The sequence below is a fragment of the Haemaphysalis longicornis genome, unplaced genomic scaffold (assembly GCF_048455015.1).
Source record: "Haemaphysalis longicornis isolate Haplotype H1 unplaced genomic scaffold, Haemaphysalis longicornis Haplotype H1 scaffold_1, whole genome shotgun sequence".
In the NCBI taxonomy this organism is placed as follows: Eukaryota; Metazoa; Arthropoda; class Arachnida; order Ixodida; family Ixodidae; genus Haemaphysalis; species Haemaphysalis longicornis.
This window is the reverse complement of record NW_027526203.1, coordinates 474,538,447-474,559,513: the sequence shown is the minus strand read 5'-3', so window position 1 is coordinate 474,559,513 and position 21,067 is coordinate 474,538,447. Positions and strand designations below refer to the sequence as shown.

Below are 21,067 nucleotides of genomic sequence, written 5' to 3'. Positions count from 1 at the left end.
CTGTGACGCCGGTGCACAGCAATAATCACAGGCAAATCAGCTATCGCTTTTGTACCGCTGCTACATGGGAACTTGCAACGGCCGTAAGACAAACGGCAGTTGAATGCCCTAACAGCCACGGGAACTGAACGGTGGTGGCTGTGCTCACACGGCACTTCCCATGTTCAGTTCCGTTTAGATGAACTATGACGTTACTCTTGAAATGCTACCTCGTGAACTCAAAAAATTTCTTTAATTATTTTCTGCACTGCATGTTACAGTGTATTTCTTTCACTCATCGCAACCGTTTTTTGTAACAGTACAGTGAGTACTGCATAACATTTAACCGAACCAATCTGATTCATGGCGTTGCAAATGGCTGCGCTTGTTGGAGTTCCGATGTGGTGAAGCGTCCTAATTCACACTCCATCGCTTGAACTAACCGCAGCGCCACTGTCCTACCATAAGTTAATTTGCAAATGCACCAGCGACGGTGTCCACACAAAGCGTTTTTGTGGCTCCGAGCTCGCCTGCAGCGGGGACACATTGCTGGGCGCAGCCATCTTGCCCATCTGCCGACGCAACGGAGACCGGTGACCTCCGTTGGTGCGGTGATCCCCGTTGGATTTGCAACGGCGCTCGTGCTGCCATGTAACTCCGCCTCACTGCCTTTAAGGCCAACTGCCGTTCTCGTAACGGCCGTTAAGGTGCCCCTGTATAACAAGGGTTCAAGTCTGGGCAAAAGAACCGCTCCAACATTTGTTTGCACACTGCTATGCCTAAAGGCAGTCATGAAATGAGATCCCCATGGACCTGCAGTGGCACACATACAAGAAAAGCAAAATACAAGTAAAATGTATGAATCTTTCAGCTTTGAAAATGCCATCGACAAGGTCTGTCAACGGGCTTCGCACCCAGTTGTGCGCAGAAACTACAGTTGACGTTCACACAGCAAAACGGGCAGGCACCTCGTAGGCGTTGTGAAATACCTCCCCCCCCCCCTCCCCCACGCCGAGACTATGTTAATTCCCTGCGAGGCCACATGCGCGCATTTCACCTTCAATTTCCCCGTGTGTGAATTTTATGCCTCTATGAACTCTACGTGAAATCGAAGACGGGCGTCATCATGTGCGTGCCGTACTCGAAGCTCCACAACAACGTCAGGAGTCGTGAAATCGCCGTACTCACTGGCCCGAACTCTCTCACCGTTTCCTGCCCTTGCATACTATTTTCTCCCCCCTGCACTTGGTAAATTCTCATCTGTTTACAGTAAAATCTCGGTGATACGAATCCCGCGGGACCGCAAAAAATATTGGTATCATCCGAAATTGGAATGAACAACACAGACCAAAAAATTAAGCACTAAAACAAGTTTTCGTTTATTTCTTTTCTTACTTTCGCGTGAAGAAATCCGTGACGTTTTTCTGCTTTAATTTTAAACCTCCATGTCACCGAGCGGTCCTTTCTGGACTTTCACTACAGGAGCTCACTACAGGAGCGTTTTGCGCGAGATTCTTGCGCGTCTGCGCTGTGCGCGCGATCAGAAAATCACGCGCGACGCGCGTGGCAGTGGGAGCAGCCCGACGACTTGCGCCAATGGGAAGGCGTGTGCCTCATGGCGGCAGTTACGAAGCGCTCAAGACAGCCGGCTGGCTCCGCCGGGGATGTTTAGGCTTAGCAACCCGACAGGTAATTCATGGGCGCTTTCACTAGCGGCGCGGATGATGTTTTTAGCACCGTGTTCGCTCACATTATTAGCTCATTTACCGCACAAGAAACTTCGTGTGTGCTTTGAGCGGCATTTTAAAGAGCGGTTAGAAGCGGTCTTTGAAGTGCCCCGCACCACTTCGCGACCGAAACCGCCGCCATGTTGCCGCGGCTGGCCGCGCCCAGCGCAGCGTGCAGGTGGTTTCGCGGCGGCGTCAGCGTGCCTGTGGAGTGCGCGGTGGTTTTTGCGAGCAGAAAACAACAGCCCGGCCGTTCCTAGAGAAAGAGCGACAAAGAGGGCAGAGAGCCCGTACGTCGCCGTAGCTTGCTGCCTCGGCAGTCGGGCGCTTCGCCGACTCGTTCGTATCATCCGACGGGCACCGCAGGTCCGTTCGTAAAGGGGTATTCACACGACGGAGCGTTTCAGCGGAGAAATCCGAGGGAGGTCGTGACGTCACCGCAGGCGGAGTTCCGCTCGGCCAGCTCCTTCGCTCACACGGAGGATGCGACTTTCGGACGGACATCACTGTTTGCAGTCGCCTATCTCTAAAGGAGAGCTGCCGTAGCACCGCCGATTCCGCGACGGCGGCAATATCTGTTAAGCTCACACGTACTGATCTTGTCAACCGACCAAAAATTGGTCGTCGACGCGATGCAGGTGCTGCCGCGCGCAGAGAACGGCGCGCGACGTGGTAGCAGCCGGCCGGCCCACCTACAGGCCCGCATACTGATGTTAGGCTTAACACTGCGGCGAATATTCGATCGCCGCTCTGGCAAGCGGCTCAGGTGACGATTTTTAAAGCAACTTTCCATCACATCATTACCCCATTTCTCGTATACGCAGCTTTGTTTGCGCCTTGGGGAGCAATAACAAAAGCTGTCGCTCGAGCTACCGGCGCCGGCCTGCGCCACTTCGCGGCCGCGGCCGCCGCTCGCCAAGCGCCCGTGCTGGTAGTATACGCGGCTCCCTCAGTCCGCCTGTCATGTGCGCCACGCATTTTCGCGTCCAATGTATTAAGAAGCGATAAAAATAGAGTGCCTGCAACAGCTCTAGAACTTCAGTCGCGGCCAGTTGCCCGACGAGCAGACGAAATCCCGCCGCCTCCGCCGCCGAGCGTCGGAGGGTTTGTAGCTCGCGAGCAGAAGCTCCGATCTCCCATCGGAGGCGGTGCGCCGGAGAGAAACCGTGACGTAGGGGTCCCGTGGCGCGCACTCCTAGGAGCGAAACGGCGGATTTCTCTCTCGTGTGAATACCCCTGAGAGAAACCGTGACGTAGGGGTCACGTGACGCGCACTCCTAGGAGCGAAACGGCGGATTTCTCTCTCTATACTGCTAGATGTGTCCCATCTCTCAACACTAAAAATTCACCAGTATCATCCAGTAATTGATGTGGAGGTCGTCATGGAATGCGCTTCAAGGTGCTTTTTCCACATGCGATCACAAATGGACGGCACAGCTCAAGAATAATGGTATTCTTGTCCTTACTAGGGGAAGTCCTTTTCAAGGAGTCACTGAAAACGCTTCATAGTTGGCAGGCTCGAACATGCATTAAAAATAGCTTTCACAGTCAGCTCTCCAAATAGCCCAAGAATAGCGATATAGCCAATAAAGAAAAGTTCTACAACCACAAGAAAAAGTACCCATATTTGGCTCTTTATAGCCCAACCTGTCATTCCTTGGGCAATGGGATTTTTTTCCCACTTATTTCGAAATAGTCGCTAGAAGTCGCCAGAAGTTTGATGCAATTACATCCCCTAAGTATCCACGCAATAGCAAAAATGCAACAAAACATAATTTCCAAGGTATTTAGTTCCTTTCTGGTGTGGATAAAAGACAACATGCAACACGATAATGAATATTGAAAGGCTTCGACAAACCTGCCTAGCAAAAAAAAAACAACGCGCCTCTCGCGCCTCTTTTCTAGTTTATTAATTGTTGAGGCAAGCCCTGGTGTTTTACTTTTTCATTTTATTAGATGCAGGCAGTTATCAGTCCTCGTGCGCATTTCCAAGCTAGCTGGAAATGTGCACGAGAAATGCGCATGGAGCACTTTTCCATGCGATTCGTGCGCGTCGGCATTACGCGTGCGATTTTTTCACGCCCGCACGCGGCAGTTTCTACCACGCTCAGAAAATGACGCGCGTCGCGCGCGGCAGTGGGAGGAGCCTGGCGACTTGCGCCAATGGGGAGGCGTCTGCCTCATGGCGGCGGTTTTGAAGCACTTGAGACAGCCCGGTCACGGCCGGCTGGCTCCGTCGGCGGTTTTTAGGCTTACCACCCCGGCAGGTATCGCATGGACGTTTTCACTAGCGACGCGGATGATGTTTCATAGTACCGATTTCGCCCATATTATAAGCTCCTTTACCACACAAGCAACTTCGTGCGCGCCTTGAGCGGTGTTTTAGAGAGCGCTTAAAAGTGGTCGCTCGAGCTCCCCACACCACTTCGCGGCCGAAGCCACCGCCATGTTGCCGCGCCGCGCGCAGTGTGCGGGTGCTTACGCGGCGCGTTTTCGCAAGCAGAAAACGCTCCATGAGGTTCGTGCTTTAGAGAGACTGGCTGTTTTTCACGGCCCACTTCACTTGCGGCGGTCCCCTCCGCGAGCCCAACAAGCGAAGCGAGAGCTTGCAGCCGACTGCGTCACGCATGCCGCGAAACAGCGCTCCCGCTGGCTTTCGGAGCGGAGAGGGCTGGCAATAAACGCCACCTAAAACTACCTATTCTTTACAGCAGGAATTATTGGAAACTACAACAAGAAGGAAAGTTTTTAGCCGCGGTACGCCAGCGCTGCAATGACTTGCTAGACGAAAACACTGTATCGGCGGTACAGTGACAGCGCCAACCAAACTCACCGCGGAAAACACGATTACGGGTGCGAGGGAGTTCAAGTTATCAATCCGATTTAGTTATACATGTCTAGAGATCACTGCGAAGTAGTGCTTCTAACAGGCTGCCCGCGATTGGCACGACACAAATTTTGGCGCACTTTTGGCGCACTTGCTTGCAAAATCGTGGTTTTTTATCAGGATGGCGCAGGATACCTCATTTGGCGCAAATTGGCGCATTTGGCGCAGGAGTGGCAGCACTGCGAGCTACAAACCCTCCGACGCTCCGCGGCGGAGGCGGCGGGATTTCGTCTGCTCGTCGGGCAGCTGGCCGCGACTGAAGTTCTAGAGCGGTTGCAGGCACTTTATTTTTATCGCTTCTTAATACATTGGACGCGAAAATGCGTGGCGCACATGACAGGCGCACTGAGGGAGCCGCGTATACCACCAGCACGGGCGCTTGGCGAGCGGCGGCCGCGGCTGCGAAGTGGCGCAGGCCGGCGCCGGTAGCTCGAGCGACAGCTTGTTATTGCTCCCCAAGGCGCAAACAAAGCTGCGTATACGAGAAATGGGGTAATGATGTGATGGAAAGTTGCTTTAAAAATCGTCACCTGAGCCGCTTGCCAGAGCGGCGATCGAATATTCGCCGCAGCGTTAAGCCTAACATCAATATGCGGGCCTGTAGGTGGGCCGGCCGGCTGCTACTACGTCGCGCGCCGTTCTCTCCGCGCGGCAGCACCTGCATCACGTCGACGACCAATTTTTGGTCGGTTGACAAGATCAGTACGTATGCGCTTAACAGAAATTGCCGCCGTCGCGGAATCGGCGGTGCAGCTATGCTTTCGAGATAGGCGGCTGCAAACAGTGATGTCCGTCCGAAAGTCGCGTCCTCCGTGTGAGCGAAGGAGCTAGCCGAGCGGAGGTCCGCCTGCGGTGACGTCACGACCTCCCTCGGATTTCTCCGCTGAAACGCTCCGTCGTGTGAATACCCCTTTAAGCGGGATTCACACGACGGAGAAACCCTCTCACGGAGGCGGACGGATATGTGACGTCAACAGCACGTGACCGGATTATTCGACCTGGCGCCGCATCCACACGTGCGGAGCTACGCGGAGTGACTAGCAGACGACAGCGCCGAGGAACAGGTTCCATTCCCCGCCGAGGGCCACCGCCGTCGAGCGAAAACATGCGGAGGCATTTTCTTTCGCGGAGCCACCGCGGGCTATCCCCACCGAGGGGCGGAGCCTAAAACCGGTCACGTGAGCGGGCCCCGCGGGCCAAAAAGAGAGGGTTTCTCCGTCGTGTGAATCCCGCTTAAGAGCCGAAATTTTTCCCATTGCAAACAATGCAATTTCACCGGAACTTATCAGAAATTCGTATCATCCCGAAATTCGTATCACCAAGAATCATATCATCAATATTCCACTGTAACTACAACTCCTGCGTCCTCATCTCTTGCCTACTTTTCTTCCAGCACAACTCCGCCAGCACCCGGTCGACGCGTACGTTGTCGGGGCGCGTTGGCGAGTGAGTACGGCAATTTCACGACGCCTGACGTTGTTGCCGAACTTCACTAGTACGGCACGCATATCGCGGCCCGAAGACCGCGAGGTGGACGGTCGCGATGGCGGCAGCCGGTCACGCGAGCGCGGGAAGCGCACTGCACGGAATTAACGGTCAACAGTCTCGGTAGGAGGCGAGATTTCACAATGCCTACGAGGCGCCAGCCGCAATACATCGCCGTTATCGCAACAAGGGCACTTTGCATCGGCTTGGCTCGGATTGCGTCTTCAAAACAGGTGCACCGCGATGTCGCTTTCCATGGGGAACCTCAAGTAGTTAGTTTCGTTTCTGAAAGTCGGCGCACACCCTTGGGCGCAGGTTGGGCGCAGAATCGCCAAATTTAGAGGAAATGTAGCAGGATGTAGCAGCCAGAGCACTTGGGCGCAGTTTGGCGCAATTGGCGCAGCGGCAGCTGCTGCAAGGCGTACATCAACCATGCTTTCCAAAAGCTTAAACAAGCATGACGTAAGGGATACCGTTCGCAAGTTTCACAGGCAGTTGGTTCTTAGCCCGGGTTCGGTGCTGGCTTCACAAGTGAGTGTTGCCAGTCATCGGGAATGGAGCCTTCTTGCCAGATGCGGTTAAATTCGGCAAGGAGAGTTACCTTGCATTCTCCTGAAAGGTTCCACATATGCGATCCAGTGATACTGTCTCGGCTGGGCACACCGCGCGTATTAATCCTGCATAGGGCACCTTTGAGCTCTGCCACAGAGAAAGGCTGGTTGAGTTAGGTTAGGGAGCTGGGGCCTCATGCTGGAGGGAATAAGGCTTCAGCCGCTTTCTCCGCAAACTCTTCAGGACCAATGCCTTCTTCGAAAGCCTCGCAAGCTGCCCCATCTGCTGTCCTACGTTGCCCTAGAAGGGATCTAAGTATGCCCCAAGCGTGACTAGAGCTTACAGCACCACTGATTTTTTTGCACATTTCAGCCCACTGCATAGACACCAGTTCAGTGGTATACTTCTCTTTGGATCGCTTGCAGTTTTGTTCTTAGTATGTTAAGATGTCCCCTGGCTCGGACGACAGACCGCATTTGTTGTCTACAGTTCCAGAAATGAAGGTGCTGACCGGGATCGGGGCGTCGATAGGGACGCGAACTGTTTTGGTGGATCAACGCTTGGTACCAGCCCTGGAATCTGTGCTCTGTATGGAGTGGGCCGTGGGCTGTGGCCATGACGAAGGGGCTTTAACCCGTCCGATCCTCACGGAACGTTCCGCCCACATCAGGCCCGAACTAGTGTCAGTTCGGCGTCTGCGCTGTCCACGTCTAGTATGAGCTCGTGGCAAGTTGAGAAGTGCCAGTTTATAGTGGTCGCGATCACCTAGAATGCACCTTCTGTGGGGGATACATTTAATGTTACTCCAGGCTACGTTTTGGGCATTAAACGCACCACAAACAAGCGTGTTATGAAGCTTAGGTGTGCCGCAGTACGCTTAAACTTTTTTCCAGGTATTTTCTGGATTGCGGTATGCCGACATATACCACTGTTTTTTCTGTCGGCTTGAGCATCAAGTATCGAGCCTTGTGTGTGTCAGGCCGGGCGTAGTCTTAAACGGCCATTGAAGCGATTGGTAAAACATTGCGGAATTACTAGCACGAATTGTAGTCTGGACGCTCAAGGCCATGTTTAAACCACTCCTGCTGCGTTGACGCAACTTACGCAACAGAAGGTGGGAGGAGAACGCCAAGCCGACTTTTGTCATGTTTCATGCGCGAACGCTTTATGTTGTTAGCTTTAAGGTCTCGCAGCATCAGCTTGCAGTGAGAAACGCTGCGGCTTCAGATGCGCGCCATTCCTATTCCCCCCTTCTCGATTCCATTCCCCGCCTGGTGGCGTGGCACACGGCGCCTGTCCCTAAGACGCCGGTCTGCCATTGGCGCCATAGACAGATGTACAGATAAAGCTTTGCCTCAAAAAGCCTGCCAAAGCAGGAAGAGCGAACCTAACGGCACCACCGGCCAGACGCACTTGCGCCGCTCGAAGTTCACTTTCACGTACGCAGCCGCAGGCTACGCGGAATCAGCTACTCGAGATGCCGGGTATGCATTCTTGTTTTTGTCGCCGCTGCTTCCTTTGAGATAGACTGACGCAGTCGTCGACACAATTAATTAAGTAGCCGGAAGGCACCAGCAATGAATAACACTGTCGTCTAAGATCACCATTCCATTCCATTCCAGGCAAGAGGCACTTAATTCCATTCCTATTCCATTCCTCCCAGCGTTCCCCTCATTCCATTCCCATTCCATTCCGGCATCTCGAAAAGGTGGAATGAATCCGGAGTCATTCCAATTCCAGAGTGGTAACTCCGCTACACTAATGTTGACATACATGCTTGCAGATGCAAATGGCAAATGCTTGAAGATGCATTAGAGCAAAATCTCGATCTTTATTTGAGCTTAAAAAATCATAATTTCAGCAATTTGAAGAGTCAAGTACACATTCCAATCAGTTTTGAATACCCAGAACACTGGAACAGCCTTACGTGAAAGAGTTTAATGGCGAATTCCATTGGGCGAACAGGAGCAAGTGGAGCGAGCAGCCAGAGCAGCACACGGGAGTAACAGGGACGTGTGCTTTCGTTCCGCGAATGAAACATTCGCGCTACTCCGGGAGCAGTGAAAAGAGGGGGAGGGCGAGATGTCAAGAGTCAAACGCTTCCCGCGCTCGCTTCCCGGAGCATTTCGCGCGCTCGTGATGTCCGCACGCAGTTATTCCTCGCCAGTTTTGCCAGATACGGGCCGGTGGTTTTGTGTGTGCCTTCCGCATGGCGACGAATGAAGAAGCCGAGCGGATGTTCATGTTCATAATAAAGGGGTCACCATCGTGTCCCCCAAAAATTAGCTGCGAACGATAACAGCGTCCACCGTCTTTTCCAGATACGACTCTACCTTCGGTCGCTGCTCCGGCGGGGTGAACAGGTGCTCGAACATAAACTCATTCAATGTCAAATCGTCGTTATCGTCGCTGCTGCTGCTGTCCGATGATGAGCTTGCGCTTGAATCTGTGGTGCTTAAAAGTAGCAGCCATTCCTTGTCCAGACGGCCGCGCTTAGCTGCTGCCGTACGCACTGAGCGACTACCGCGGCTGCTGGATTCCGCCATTTTTCCTCCGCCACCCGGGGATAAAACCAGAAGTGACGCAAAAGAGGTCATGTGACTTCCTCGGCGTTCCCTGTTACTCCGTCGCTGGCGACGGAGCACCGAGAACTGCTCTCGGCTGCTCTCGGTGCCAAGAAAGTGCTCCTCATCGACCAATGAAACACAACGCCCCTGCTCCTGCCCGACCACTGGAAGACGCCAGAACTCGCGAGAGCACTTTGGGTGCAGTTAGAAGTGCTCCTGTTCGCCCAATGGAAAGCGCTATAAGAGTAACAAAGTATTAACTGCACTATATTTTTCCCAACTGGCGAGATTGTGTTGTGGCTGTACGCAACACTGACAACAAAACTGCCGTTACCATTATCAAATTTAAAGGCTTTGCAATTGTGGCGTGTTTTCTTGCCGTTTTACTGCTAAAATTCTTATTTTTGTAATCCCAGGCTGCGTTGTACGAACGAGTGTAGTCACGGCAACAGTTGAGCAACTTAGAGCTAACGGTCGCATAGCCCAACCAGCCTACCCATTTCAGTCCCCGGGGCGCACGTTCACCCCATGGTCATTTGAGTAGCGTCACTGTTTAGCCACCTAGATTTTGGCATTAAATTTCACTTCGCATACATCAAGTGTATCAAGTGTTATTATTCGCGAGCTATGGCAGCCATGCAGTCCTGCAGCCATTGGGCGCTGCCTGAACAGGTCGCGGCGCCACAGCACAGCTGGCAACTTTCTGGTCCACCGCTCCATCCCAGAGGCTCGCGATCGTGCTTCCAAGCACAGCGAAAGTCAGCATTTCAGAGCACCACAACAAGCCACAAAGTCCACTTCACGAACCATGCACCACGTTTTGCACTCAAGGACAAACCACGCCGAAGTCGTAGGCCCCACATTTAAATGAACTTTTTTTTCGAGCCGCGCAACTTCTCGTAATCTGGCACCAATCTCAAACCCTATCCCCGCGTTAACATCACTTTTCAGAGCCACAACAGATAGAATGAATAGACTGGAACCCAGCTGATAGCGTAAAATAAACCGGGGAAAATATCGGCGATGCGCACTGAGTGCATGAAGCAGGCAGTAAGCAGCCGGATCAGGCGGCCGCCATGTTTGTTGCCACTGCGATGCCCAATCGGGAAGGCCGCTTCAGCGAACCCGGGCGGAAAGCCAATCGCGTTTTAGAAGCTATCGTTTCCTTCGTTTCAGTCTTTCTATTTGTGCTATTTTTGTGTTTGCGATTGACCGACGATAAAAGCGGTGACCAGGATGCGGGAGGCTTTCATCCCCGCCGAAATTGACATGAGCATCAAAATCCGTGCCTTTCAGGCTCTTCTGGAGCAGTTTGGCGCAGTTTTCATGCTTTTGGAGCAGCTTGGTGCAGGAAAATGAAATTGTATCAAAAAGGCACAATGTGTGCAGCTGTATTATTTTGCTCTAATGCATAACAGAAGGTCAATAAAGGAAATGAATTAATTTAATTAAAGTCCACTGAATGTGGTTTGTACATAACCGATATTAGGCTCTTGTTAGAATGCACAGTAACTTATTCATAACGACGTGTAACTAAGCTGTATTCGACTATGTCACAGGCGATGCATTCCTGAACAAGAAGCAAAATGGCACCACCACGTTTACCCTGCCTATTAGGTATACCACGTCTCTAAATATCACAGTAAAAGTTGTGCCAAATGTTTCGAGTAGTGTTGCCATGTCGTCTACTTGATTTGTCAAAGACTGCACGTTTAAATGAAAAAGAAAAAAGAAATGACATAGCTGGTGTTTTCATGTTTACCTAACGGTTGGATTTCCGTTGGTTGAATTCCACTAATCTGATTCTTGCTTAGAATGCACGGAACATGTGCACAACATTTCTACACAATATCCGACAGGTCATCGATATTCGAGATGAGTGATAGAATAGGCGAACTGTCTTTCGTGCGCACAAGGCTTTTTCCATTTTCGACACAACCGTATTTACCTTCGTTTCCTGGAACTGTTGAAAACCGCGAAAAGAAAGAAAAAAATTGACCCAGTTTCAGTGTTGTGCAACTTCAAAGCAACATTTGCCACTGCAGGATGTTACGTCCTGCCCAACACTGGACTGGGGTAACCTGAGGGCATATGTGAGCCCTGGAAACTGGCATTTATCAGTTGCTGGTCTAATGAATGAAAACAAATAAAACTGAACAATATTGTCGTTGCTGCACAATAAAGGCACTCAGTTTGTTCTACATTTAAAAACTAATTTGATGTGCCAAATAACATATAAAAGTTTTTCAGAAATAAAACCGGTAAACATCTTGTGTTTTGGAAGCCATGTGTGACTAAAAAAAATACTGCTGAAGAACGAATTCACTCATGCTTCACCCCAGGTATAGTCTACATCAAAATTTCAGACACCAGTAATTACTTCTACATTTTTCCTGCATAGGTGCGCGGTAATCGTTTTTATTAAGCGCGCACACAGGCTGCGACGGCCGAGTTTTTGTCCTCTACGCCCGCCCGCGTCAGGGAAAGCGACCTTGGGCTACGCGCGCCGCGGTGCGGCGAAAGACGCGGCCACGCCCCCTTTTCAACTTACACTCTCTCTTTCGGGCGAATGGGACGGCCGGGGCAACAGCGCGGCGCCGGCAGCCGATCGCGGAGGCGACGCTCAGACACGGCCCGGCTAGAGCGGCGGCGAGAACAATGCAGACCAGCCTCGACGTAAAGTTCCGTAGCTCTCTGCGTGGGGGCTGCGGGAAACTGTCCTGCCTGGCCCTTGCATTTGAAGGCTGTTTTATGCGCGCGCGGAATGTTTTCGCAGCGTAGGCGCTTATGTGGTGTAACTGCGATCATACCGGAACAGAATTCTCTTATATTATTGCGGTGAAACCTGCATGCTGGACGTTCGGGCTTCGACGAAATTTTTAAGTCTAGGCTTGCAAAGACAGGCACCGATGTTGACCACTCAGTCGCCATGAGGGGCGGCTTTGTGGGTGTTCCTTAGAAAGGGGAGGGGTGGGAGCTTTTTGCGGGGATTATGACGATAATACATTAATATTAATAACATTACTTTGTTGTTCAAGAGTTTTAGTTCGGCGTTTTTACACTCCGCTCTGCAGCTAAGCGGAGCCGGAGAGCGAATGCGCATGCGCTCTCCGCTAAGCCGTATGCGGGCTAGCGGAGCGGGAAACGTGGTCCGCTGAAGCGCAGCCTGAGCCATAGCCTCCTGTATAACGCCTTGTGCCTGCCCAGTGACAGAAATTCCGCCGTTCTATCTGGTGGTGCCCTAATCCCAGGTTCCCCTGTGTTGGCGAGGGCACGGTCAACATGTGTTTTAACACATGGCAACAATGGGTGGTTTTAAAAAAAAAAGTTGTCAAGCCCTTTGCAAACAAAAATATTTGTGTTGTATTAAGGAGACTGGCTCTAGCACTGACGGGCAGCTCCTTATTAAGCAAAAAAGGTATAAAAATTCACGAGGCCTTTCACTAAGCAGACAAATAAAACTTGACTGCGGTAATTGCAAAACAGATGGTCTTTCTTGGGCTACGTTGTTCGTTTGTAAATAATTTAACGTAAACGTTTATTTCTGCGTTACACTCGATTCAGCCAGAAATGTTATGGGTGGGTTCGCTAGTGGGTTTGTAACCCACTGGGAATTGATCGCTTATTCGGTATCTGATTGGTGAGGGAAGAGTGAGTGTAGCGGGGAGAAGTATAGAGAGAAACGAGCTTAGTGCATGCTGAATGCTTATCTTAAGCTTATACAGGGGCCCTCAAACACTGAGTATCGCCTTGAGCTTAACATTGAAGTCATCATTCTTTTTGAGCAGCCTGGCATCGCCGATTACCGCGTCGTCAATATATCTACTACATGCGCGATGGCACCATTTCGTGTAGCAGCGGCGGCGGAGAAATAAAGGGAGGAGGAGAGTGGGCGCGTACCATTTCGGGGACCATTACTAGATATTAGCGGCAGAACGAGACTGAATGGGCTCGTCAGTAAAGGGAGCTCAACGGTTTCCTTAAACAAAATTCAATTCGTATGACTCAAATTACCACTAAACACCGAATCAAGCACAGTTATTTTTCACTTATCAACTCCTATAGAGTGGCAGAAAAGGTATGACAACCGTGAGGTCATGTATACATTTTGTTAAGAAACTGCCGTAGCGAACACAAAAGGGCGAGCGTGCAGGCGGAAACAGTACACTTAACGCAGTTTAGTAGTTATGCAACGCCACGCATAAAGCTTCGCCTTTAACACTGGCTCATGAAGTTCAAGCTCGCCGTTTGGCGGACTTTTGCAGCTGGAAGACGCCTTCGCGTAGCAGACGACGCCGAGGTGCATTTCAGTTCACTTCCACCTGAAACAGCAGTTCGCATCGGCATGTCCACCGAAAAACCTGGGAACTTGGTGCCCCCCACAGTGAACGGACTGCTGCAATGGGCTTCGGGGCGATAGAGCGGGCACAGTAGGCTATTTAGGAGGCTATGCCTGAGCGGACCCTCGCGGCCCTCCCCGCTGGCGCGGCGGGACGATGCGGGCGCCCTCTCGTGCGCGTGCGTCGACTTTGCTTGTTCCAAGATGGCTGCCTTCACAGACACCACGCCTGCGACGATTGCCGCGGCTTCAGGCCCCTGCTTGACGCGCAAACCGCGAAAGCGGGCAGAACGCCGCGCTGGAGCGTTGGATTCGAGTGGATCTGGAACGCAACTTTGTTGGCTGCGTGGCTATCATCAAGTCGAAAATTAATTTTTCATTCATTGTAATTGACCAGTGACGCAATACGATTGCACGTGTCAATACTGAATAAATAGATAAGCTGTACGTACTGGTTTTGCTTTGTTGAAGTGGCGAAAGGTTTTCGTTTGTTTCATTACGCCAAACTTGGCCAGACGGCGCTGCTAGTCCGAAAGGTCCGGTACGCTGCGCATTACTGGTAACTAAAACGAGAAAAACGCTCGCCGATCCGCTGCAGCTTAGCGGGGCTAATGCGCTCCCGACGGGCCTTTCTTGCCGACGGGCCTTTCTAGCCGCCGCCTTTTCTAGCAAAACATCTAGCGACGGGCCTTTCTAGCAAAACATAATAACGGATAATACTATCCTTATAACCATTATGCACATTATTGTATTATAATGTAAAAATAGATCTGGGCGTCGACTGAAAATTTTTAATCCGAAAAATTAACCGAATAGTCGGACGTGTTCACTTAAAAATGGCTAGAAAGGGACCATTTTTTTAATGGTTGTTTCTATTAGATTACCGATACTAGTGAATACACGTCATTTTATGCGATCAATGGTAACTCGCCCATGCAGTTGCGGAGGCCGAGAAGTTCGTTGAAAATTTCCGACAGCAGGGAGTTTCTTTTCTTTTTGACAGTCATCCCGGCTGTGCTGAACACGCGCTCGCGTTGAGACCAGGAAGTAAATGGGATTAAAAATGGCGCGGTCAGCGGGATGCACAGGTATGGTGGCTAGCACAGCCACCATAGCACAGGAGCATTTTTACAATGGGTGCTAGTTCCAGAAAAGAGGAATTTCTGCCAATGGCACCCTTCCAAGGGACCTAGATCGTCATTGGCGCTTGTCTCGCGTGGACTTCAATCCATTAACTGATTAAAAAAAAAAGACTAGACCATTATCAATTAATCCTAAGGTTAGTCGACCAATCGCCCACCTCTAGTAATAAAAATGTCTTTTGCTACTCTACTTATAATGTACAAAAGTATGCAGTAGCAACATCCGGGGACACACCTACGAAATTTAAGAGCGAACGCGCGTAGCCACTGCTTTGTCCGTCAATTTCAAACGAGCAGGGCAAAAATGTTATGCTCAATTAACGATAGCAGGTATACAACAAATTGGACACAGAATAATCAACTCTCATACCAAACGATCAGTTTGAGACAACTTTCTAATTGATGTATTTTCGTCTGGCCAATTAAAACAAAACAAGACAACAGAAAAAGCCAAAGGTACCAATTTATAGGGATGCGCCGTCTCATTTTCCAATTATTTCATTAAAGAAATTGCAAACATACATCGAAGCCGCGTATGGCTGGTGCGTAGCGTGCGACACACAAAAAATTAGCAGTGGCTTAGCTCGGCTATGCCAGGATATACGTAGCGTGAGCTAAGAGTCAGCTGGTTATTCTCAGGTTTCCTGGTTGTCTATATAGTTCATACCATAAGCTAGCTGCAGCACTGCGGAGGCTACATTGCTGTCCCCCTCAGGGCGCTTACCTCACCGTGAAGGAAGCGACAAAAGGCGTTGGGGAAGGGAATGTCATTTCAGGACCCCCTTCACGACGAGTTAGGCGCCCTCAGTGGGCGCACTATTGATAACAATGTAGCCTCCACAGTGCTGCAGCTAGCTTGTTACGGTATGAACTATAGGATTAGCTGATTATCATGCTTACTGCTGCTGAAACGATTTCCATTCCAACCCAATCCAGTCCAGTCCCTACTACTCGCGCATGCGCAACACGGCTCTCCAGGAGCCACGCGAAACGGCTATCAAGCGGCTCCGGCGCACCGTCTGACTTTGCTACTGCGCAACGCAGGAACACAGCTGGGCACGCGCCGGCGCCAGTGCGTCTGCCGCGGCTATGACGTCTCCTCTGGAATGCGCAGACCGGCGAATGTGCAGACCCAATTCTCTACACACCCGTACTCCAATTGGATTATTACGGTTCACTCCAATTTAATCCAGTCCAAATCCAATCCAATGCTCCTCGCGCCTGCGCAGAAGGGCCCTTCAAGGTCCACGCGAAACTGCTCAACCTCGGCCAGTGCAGCTTACGCTACAATAATTATCGGAAGCCATTGCTCGTTGATGGGCACGGCGCTGTCTTCGCCTGTTTCTTTCTACACCGGCCCCCTTCCCCATTTTTGGCGTAGACCCGTAGCCAGGATTGTAGCGAAAAAGAAAACAAGAGCAGCAGCGGCACATAGCTTCCCCGCGGAGTGGGATGGTTGGAGCCACTAGATCAGGTGTTTCTTTTCTGTCACTGTTGTATGCCGCCGACAGCGGACATTGGCCGAACCGCGTCACGTGACATTTTGGTGCCTCTGTGGTGCCGCGCGCGCGCTCTTCGATAAGTCGTGATTTTCGGAGCGAAGTGAGGCTGTATGACACGTTGAAAGTGCGCTTTGATTCCCCCAGACAGAGCAGCGATGCCGTGCTGCTCTGAACTGGGCTGCTTCAACCGGCGGGAAGTGGAAAACGCCGGCGTAACCTAGAACCACTTTAAAAGCGTAGCCTAATAGTGGCTCTGGCGTAACATAGAGCCACTGAATAAGCTACGCTACCCGATCGCACCGTCGCGCTATCTTTAAATCTTCGAAAAGTACACACAGCTTTCATGGTTGTCAAGCGGCGGCCGGACCGATTCCGCCCGTCAATGCAGCCGCAAGGCGCATAAAGCTGGCCACCCTGGCGTTACGTACCAAAATGGCTGCCGCCGTGCGTCAGTGTCATTACTCTTTAGCGTGGCTTATTTAGTGGCTCTAGGGAGGGTGGGCCCGCAGCGCCGGCTCCTCGCAGCGGCCGCAGGCAGGAACTAGGCCCCTTGCGAAGGCCGTACAAACGCGCGCACGCCGTCGCTCTAGCCCGGCCGAAGAGCCCCAAGCAAACCACTAGATGGCGCTAGTAGGGATGCGTTTACGAGGCCAAGTTTGTCACACATGTATCTCGCCGCAGCGGCCCTTTCCTGGCGGAGGTGAAAATTAAAAACGTTCGTGTGTCGAGACTGCGGCACGCGTTAAAGGGACACTGAAGGCAACTACAGTCGAACACGGATATATTGAACTCTAAGATCGCAAAGTAGTTCGATATACCCGATAATTCGATATATAAGCCTATCAGACGATTAGAAATATGTAATACACCTGTCTGAAGATTACCTGACAACTCCGCACATCAGTGAGAGTTTTTTGAGAACGTGACAAGCGGCAGCTTACCGATTTATTCCTCAAAGCCCAGAAAAGTCGAACCACAGCACGACGGCCACAGCACTTTATTGAGCAAGAAAAATGTAGCGAGCTTTCCTTGCTGCTGCTTCTGCGTCAACGATCACCAAACTGCCAAAATTATGAAAGCGGTACAAATGAGAAAATCCGGTGCTGTCCACTGCGCCACAATAGCGGCTGATAACGCTGCCGCAAGCTCGGCTGCTGTAGACGTATAGTGCTTAGAATATATTAGGCACTATAGTAGGCGATTGGGAACATCGCCGGGACCGCTAGTAGGGTTCTCATCTTCGGCATCGGTGATGTCCGCCACAGCCTGCACATCGCCGTCAGCACTTACGAACTCGTGTGCCGTTGTGTCATTCGGGATGGCGCATCGGAACGCTGACAGCTCTCTAAATTCGCGCTCGAAGCACTCAGTGCCGTCGTCTTTAGTGTCCGAACACAAAGCCGCTTTGCGCACGACATACAATGGAAGGGGCGGAGCGGGTCGTACGGGACGTGCTGCCTTCGACTTTACGTCACATGTGATGTGCAGTGTTGCGCTCAAAAATACTGCGAGGAATTTCGAATACCTCAGCAGCCGATATCTTTTCGCTGGCCTGTACCCGTTGAATGATGTCCGCCTTCGTCACAAGGAAACGGGTGCCGGGGACAAAACAAACATGCGCCACACCGCACTGGTCTCCCTGCGCGAGCAGCCACTGGTAACTGCTCAAGCACAGAAACCGAGCGCCTCCGGTTGATTTCCTCTCCGCCCTCGTTGCCGCTCGCCCCCAATCACTTCCCGCATTCTCGCTACCATGCGGCTGCCCGGCGCAAGCCGAGAAGGATCGTCGCTAGTGATAATTCCGAACACAATAAGCACAGTCCACCCACAGAAGCACGCCGCCGCATTTCATTACTACGATGCGAACGCGACCACAACACAGGCCGGGCCGCCGGCCTGGGTGCAAAGCTTCGGTTCGGGCAGAGCGCGATGTCACGGCAATTCAGCGCTGCGTGAGGGCAATGCGCAACCACTCGCGCGGCGCATTTAAAAACACAGGAGCAAAAAAAACTTGTTATATCAGACGCAAATTTTTGCCCACAGAAGAGCGGAACCGCGGACGGCCGACGCACTGCTCGCCGCCATGATGTAAACAAGGAGATACGCAAGCATCCTGACGTCAGTACGCGCGGACGAGAAGAAATAGCGCACGGCAACTCTTTGCGTACAGCTGCGTACCCTATTCTAAAACTAAATTTACGGCTCGACAGATGGGATTACGTAGCGCAGCCTTGATAAACAGAGTTGGAGGCAACACGCATGTGACTACGTCGAACCTGCAATAACCATCGCAACCGCCAGCGGCTTGGCAGCTTGCGAATGTCGGCACGGATTGAAGTATACCTGTCCATTTATAATTGCGTATGACTTAGGAAAGTTAAGTGCAAAGAAAGGTTTCACTTGTTTCTTTGAGAGCTTCCGTGCGCGCTTCTCGTTCTATTCGTCACGTGACTCTTGCCACATCCGCTCAAGTCGCTGTGCTCTGCTGGGCACATGGCACATCCGCTCGTCATCTCCGCTGGGCGACTGATACTAGCCCCAAAACTGGTACGTTCGTTCTCTCGGGAAGCCAATATATCTAATTAGACCAACTTGGGTATTGTCTTGAGTGTCCCTTTTTAAGATCCACCTTTGTTACGGCGATGACACGACTAACGGCCACGAGAGTATACTATTTGAAAATCTGTTGAGAACTACGACTCATTGTGCAATAAAATCCCGCTGTCAGAGTACAATACTTCAATCAGCGATTGCCGAAACAGGCCACTTAGAAAAAGTATCGCTAATCACACGATATATGCAGACAGTCGCTTGATAAGAAAAAGTACACATATACCTGCTTGCCAGAGGAAAAAACGGCTGCCCGAAAACCAAGAATATCAGGACAGCCCTGGTGAGGAAAGGGTAGTCAAGTCATCGTGAATCACGCGAAGGCATTACGACTCGCAGAAACGACAGGGACCTTTGTTCGGCCGACATCACGAACTTTGTCCGCGCACGACTGCCGTTCAAAACCCCTTGTCGCCCGGTCACCTTCGTACGGACGCGTACGGGGGAGAAAAAATAAAATGAAATAAAGTTTGTGAATGAGAGGAAAGCTGACGAATTGTAATGCAGCTGCCAAAGTGACGGTGTTTGCGCCGCTTCATCCGGCAATCGCTGGGGCCGTTCGACAGAGACGTGCCCGCTGCACGGGTGAGGTGCGACCGCCAACGACAGCGAGCACGTGCCGACACTCGCGCGAGAGAGTGCTCACCAGGAAGGGGAACGGCCACCACTGCATCTCGCCGGCGGCCAGCATCGCCCAACGAGCAGCTCCGGCCACCGCCACACGCACACTGGCCGATCGAAGGAGGGACCGCAGCACGCGCGGCGCCCGGGCGGCAGCGCCCCCCGCACCGACAGCTGATCATCGCAGGCCGCGGCGCCACACTGGTCGCCACTGCGCGACAGCCACGCCGACTTCTCCCGGCGCAGCACTCCTCGCGTTTCACGTGTCCTCCGCTCCTTCGGCTACAGGCACTCCCGAACGCAACCGCATTTTCGTTCATCACCTCTTCCGGTGCTTGCGCGCCTGGCTAGTGAACAGGGAGGCGAAGATCAAGTTCGCCGAGAGGGCGGAGGGCCGATTTTCTTGGGAAGCGGCGGCCTCATTGTTCGCACTCGCAGAGAGCGCGTTCAGCGGACGCCCCCTGCGATCGTTTCGCGGTGTCTAAGGTGGCAAAACAGAAAGCCAAGACGAACAGTACTAAGGTGACCGGTAAAAAGCGCAAAGGCGCATCGGCACATTAGAGAGTTTTAGCATAGCGTGCTCCGTCCGCTAACGCTACGGCGGCGGGTAGCGGGGCGCGACTGGGGGGAGCAAATTCGTCACGGTGGGGTGGATTAGTTCCGCGCGGCCTGCCTTCGCCATGCCCGCTCTTTCCCTCCGCTGAGGGGCAACCTCCTCGCACTCCCCGCGCGCGCGCATGCGCAGTCCGGTCCCGCTACCCGCTAACTTTAGCGTAGCGTACGGGAGCCGCTATGCTAAAACACACACACACACACACACACACACACAAATGCACAGAAACACTAAAAATATACGTAAGGCGCAGCTTTCACAGAAAATGTGATTGACGCTGTAGATAGGCTTTTTCGTTTGTGTGCAAAGCCAGCGACGGAGTGCTTACGCATTCGTCATTTTCCTTGACAATACAGAACGCCTCGAAGATTTCTCTTTGTAGTTGTGGCCTAAAGCTGCTCAGGACGCGTGTTATGAAAGACGCCGGGCGTTCTTGGTGGCGCTGCCTCTCTCAGAGGTGCCGTCGCACCGTCAGGCCCCGTCGCTGAGCGGAACCGCGCAGCCTGTATGCTAGTGTGCTGTGGAGCGGCAAAACTGGTGAACTCGCCTGCGCAATACGCTAACATGCCATGATGTCGCCCTTTTCCCTATTATTACACTACAATGCAAGCAGTAATGTCGGCGAGGCGTGAAACAAGACAGCAGAGAAAATGTACGAGAAGTGTTCGACGTTGCTTTTACTTCTACGTTTCGCTACGTGAATTGGCTACACTCAACTCTCGTCCGCCTACGGGCAGCTGCCAGTTCATTTTCATATTTACAGGGTGGGGGACCGCCTTTGCCTGAAAGGAGCGTTTTTTTCCCCACTGATATCTAATGCCTCACCGCTTCCCGATGCGCTGCCCCCCTTCACTCGCGCAAGTTTTGACAACTGACGCACTCGCCTGCAGTTTTTCACTTCTGGTTTGCAACGAACGGCTCTTGGAAGTCGCAGTTCAAAAAAGAAAAAAAAAATAATGAGAACCGCGCAGCGGTTTATGTTCAGGGGATCCTAGCGGCTGCGTTCGGGGAAGTAAATCTCGAACATTTTGCGCGAATGCATG

At 51.9% G+C, this 21,067-nt stretch overlaps 1 protein-coding gene across 6 annotated transcripts in view; it reads right to left on the bottom strand.

The window, feature by feature from the left end:
• The window catches only part of LOC144156280 (nucleolysin TIAR-like), a 169,105-nt gene that overhangs the window by 116,339 nt on the left and 31,699 nt on the right, over window positions 1-21,067 (bottom strand). The window contains exon 1 of one of the 6 annotated variants that reach the window (XM_077688225.1): window positions 19,437-19,496. The exons of the other annotated variants lie outside the window; for them this stretch is intronic. Within the exon in view, the coding sequence (XP_077544351.1) occupies window positions 19,437-19,481 (45 nt within the window). The 5' untranslated portion in view covers window positions 19,482-19,496. Of the gene's footprint in view, window positions 1-19,436; window positions 19,497-21,067 lie in introns of those variants that run through there. 6 annotated transcript variants of the gene reach the window in all.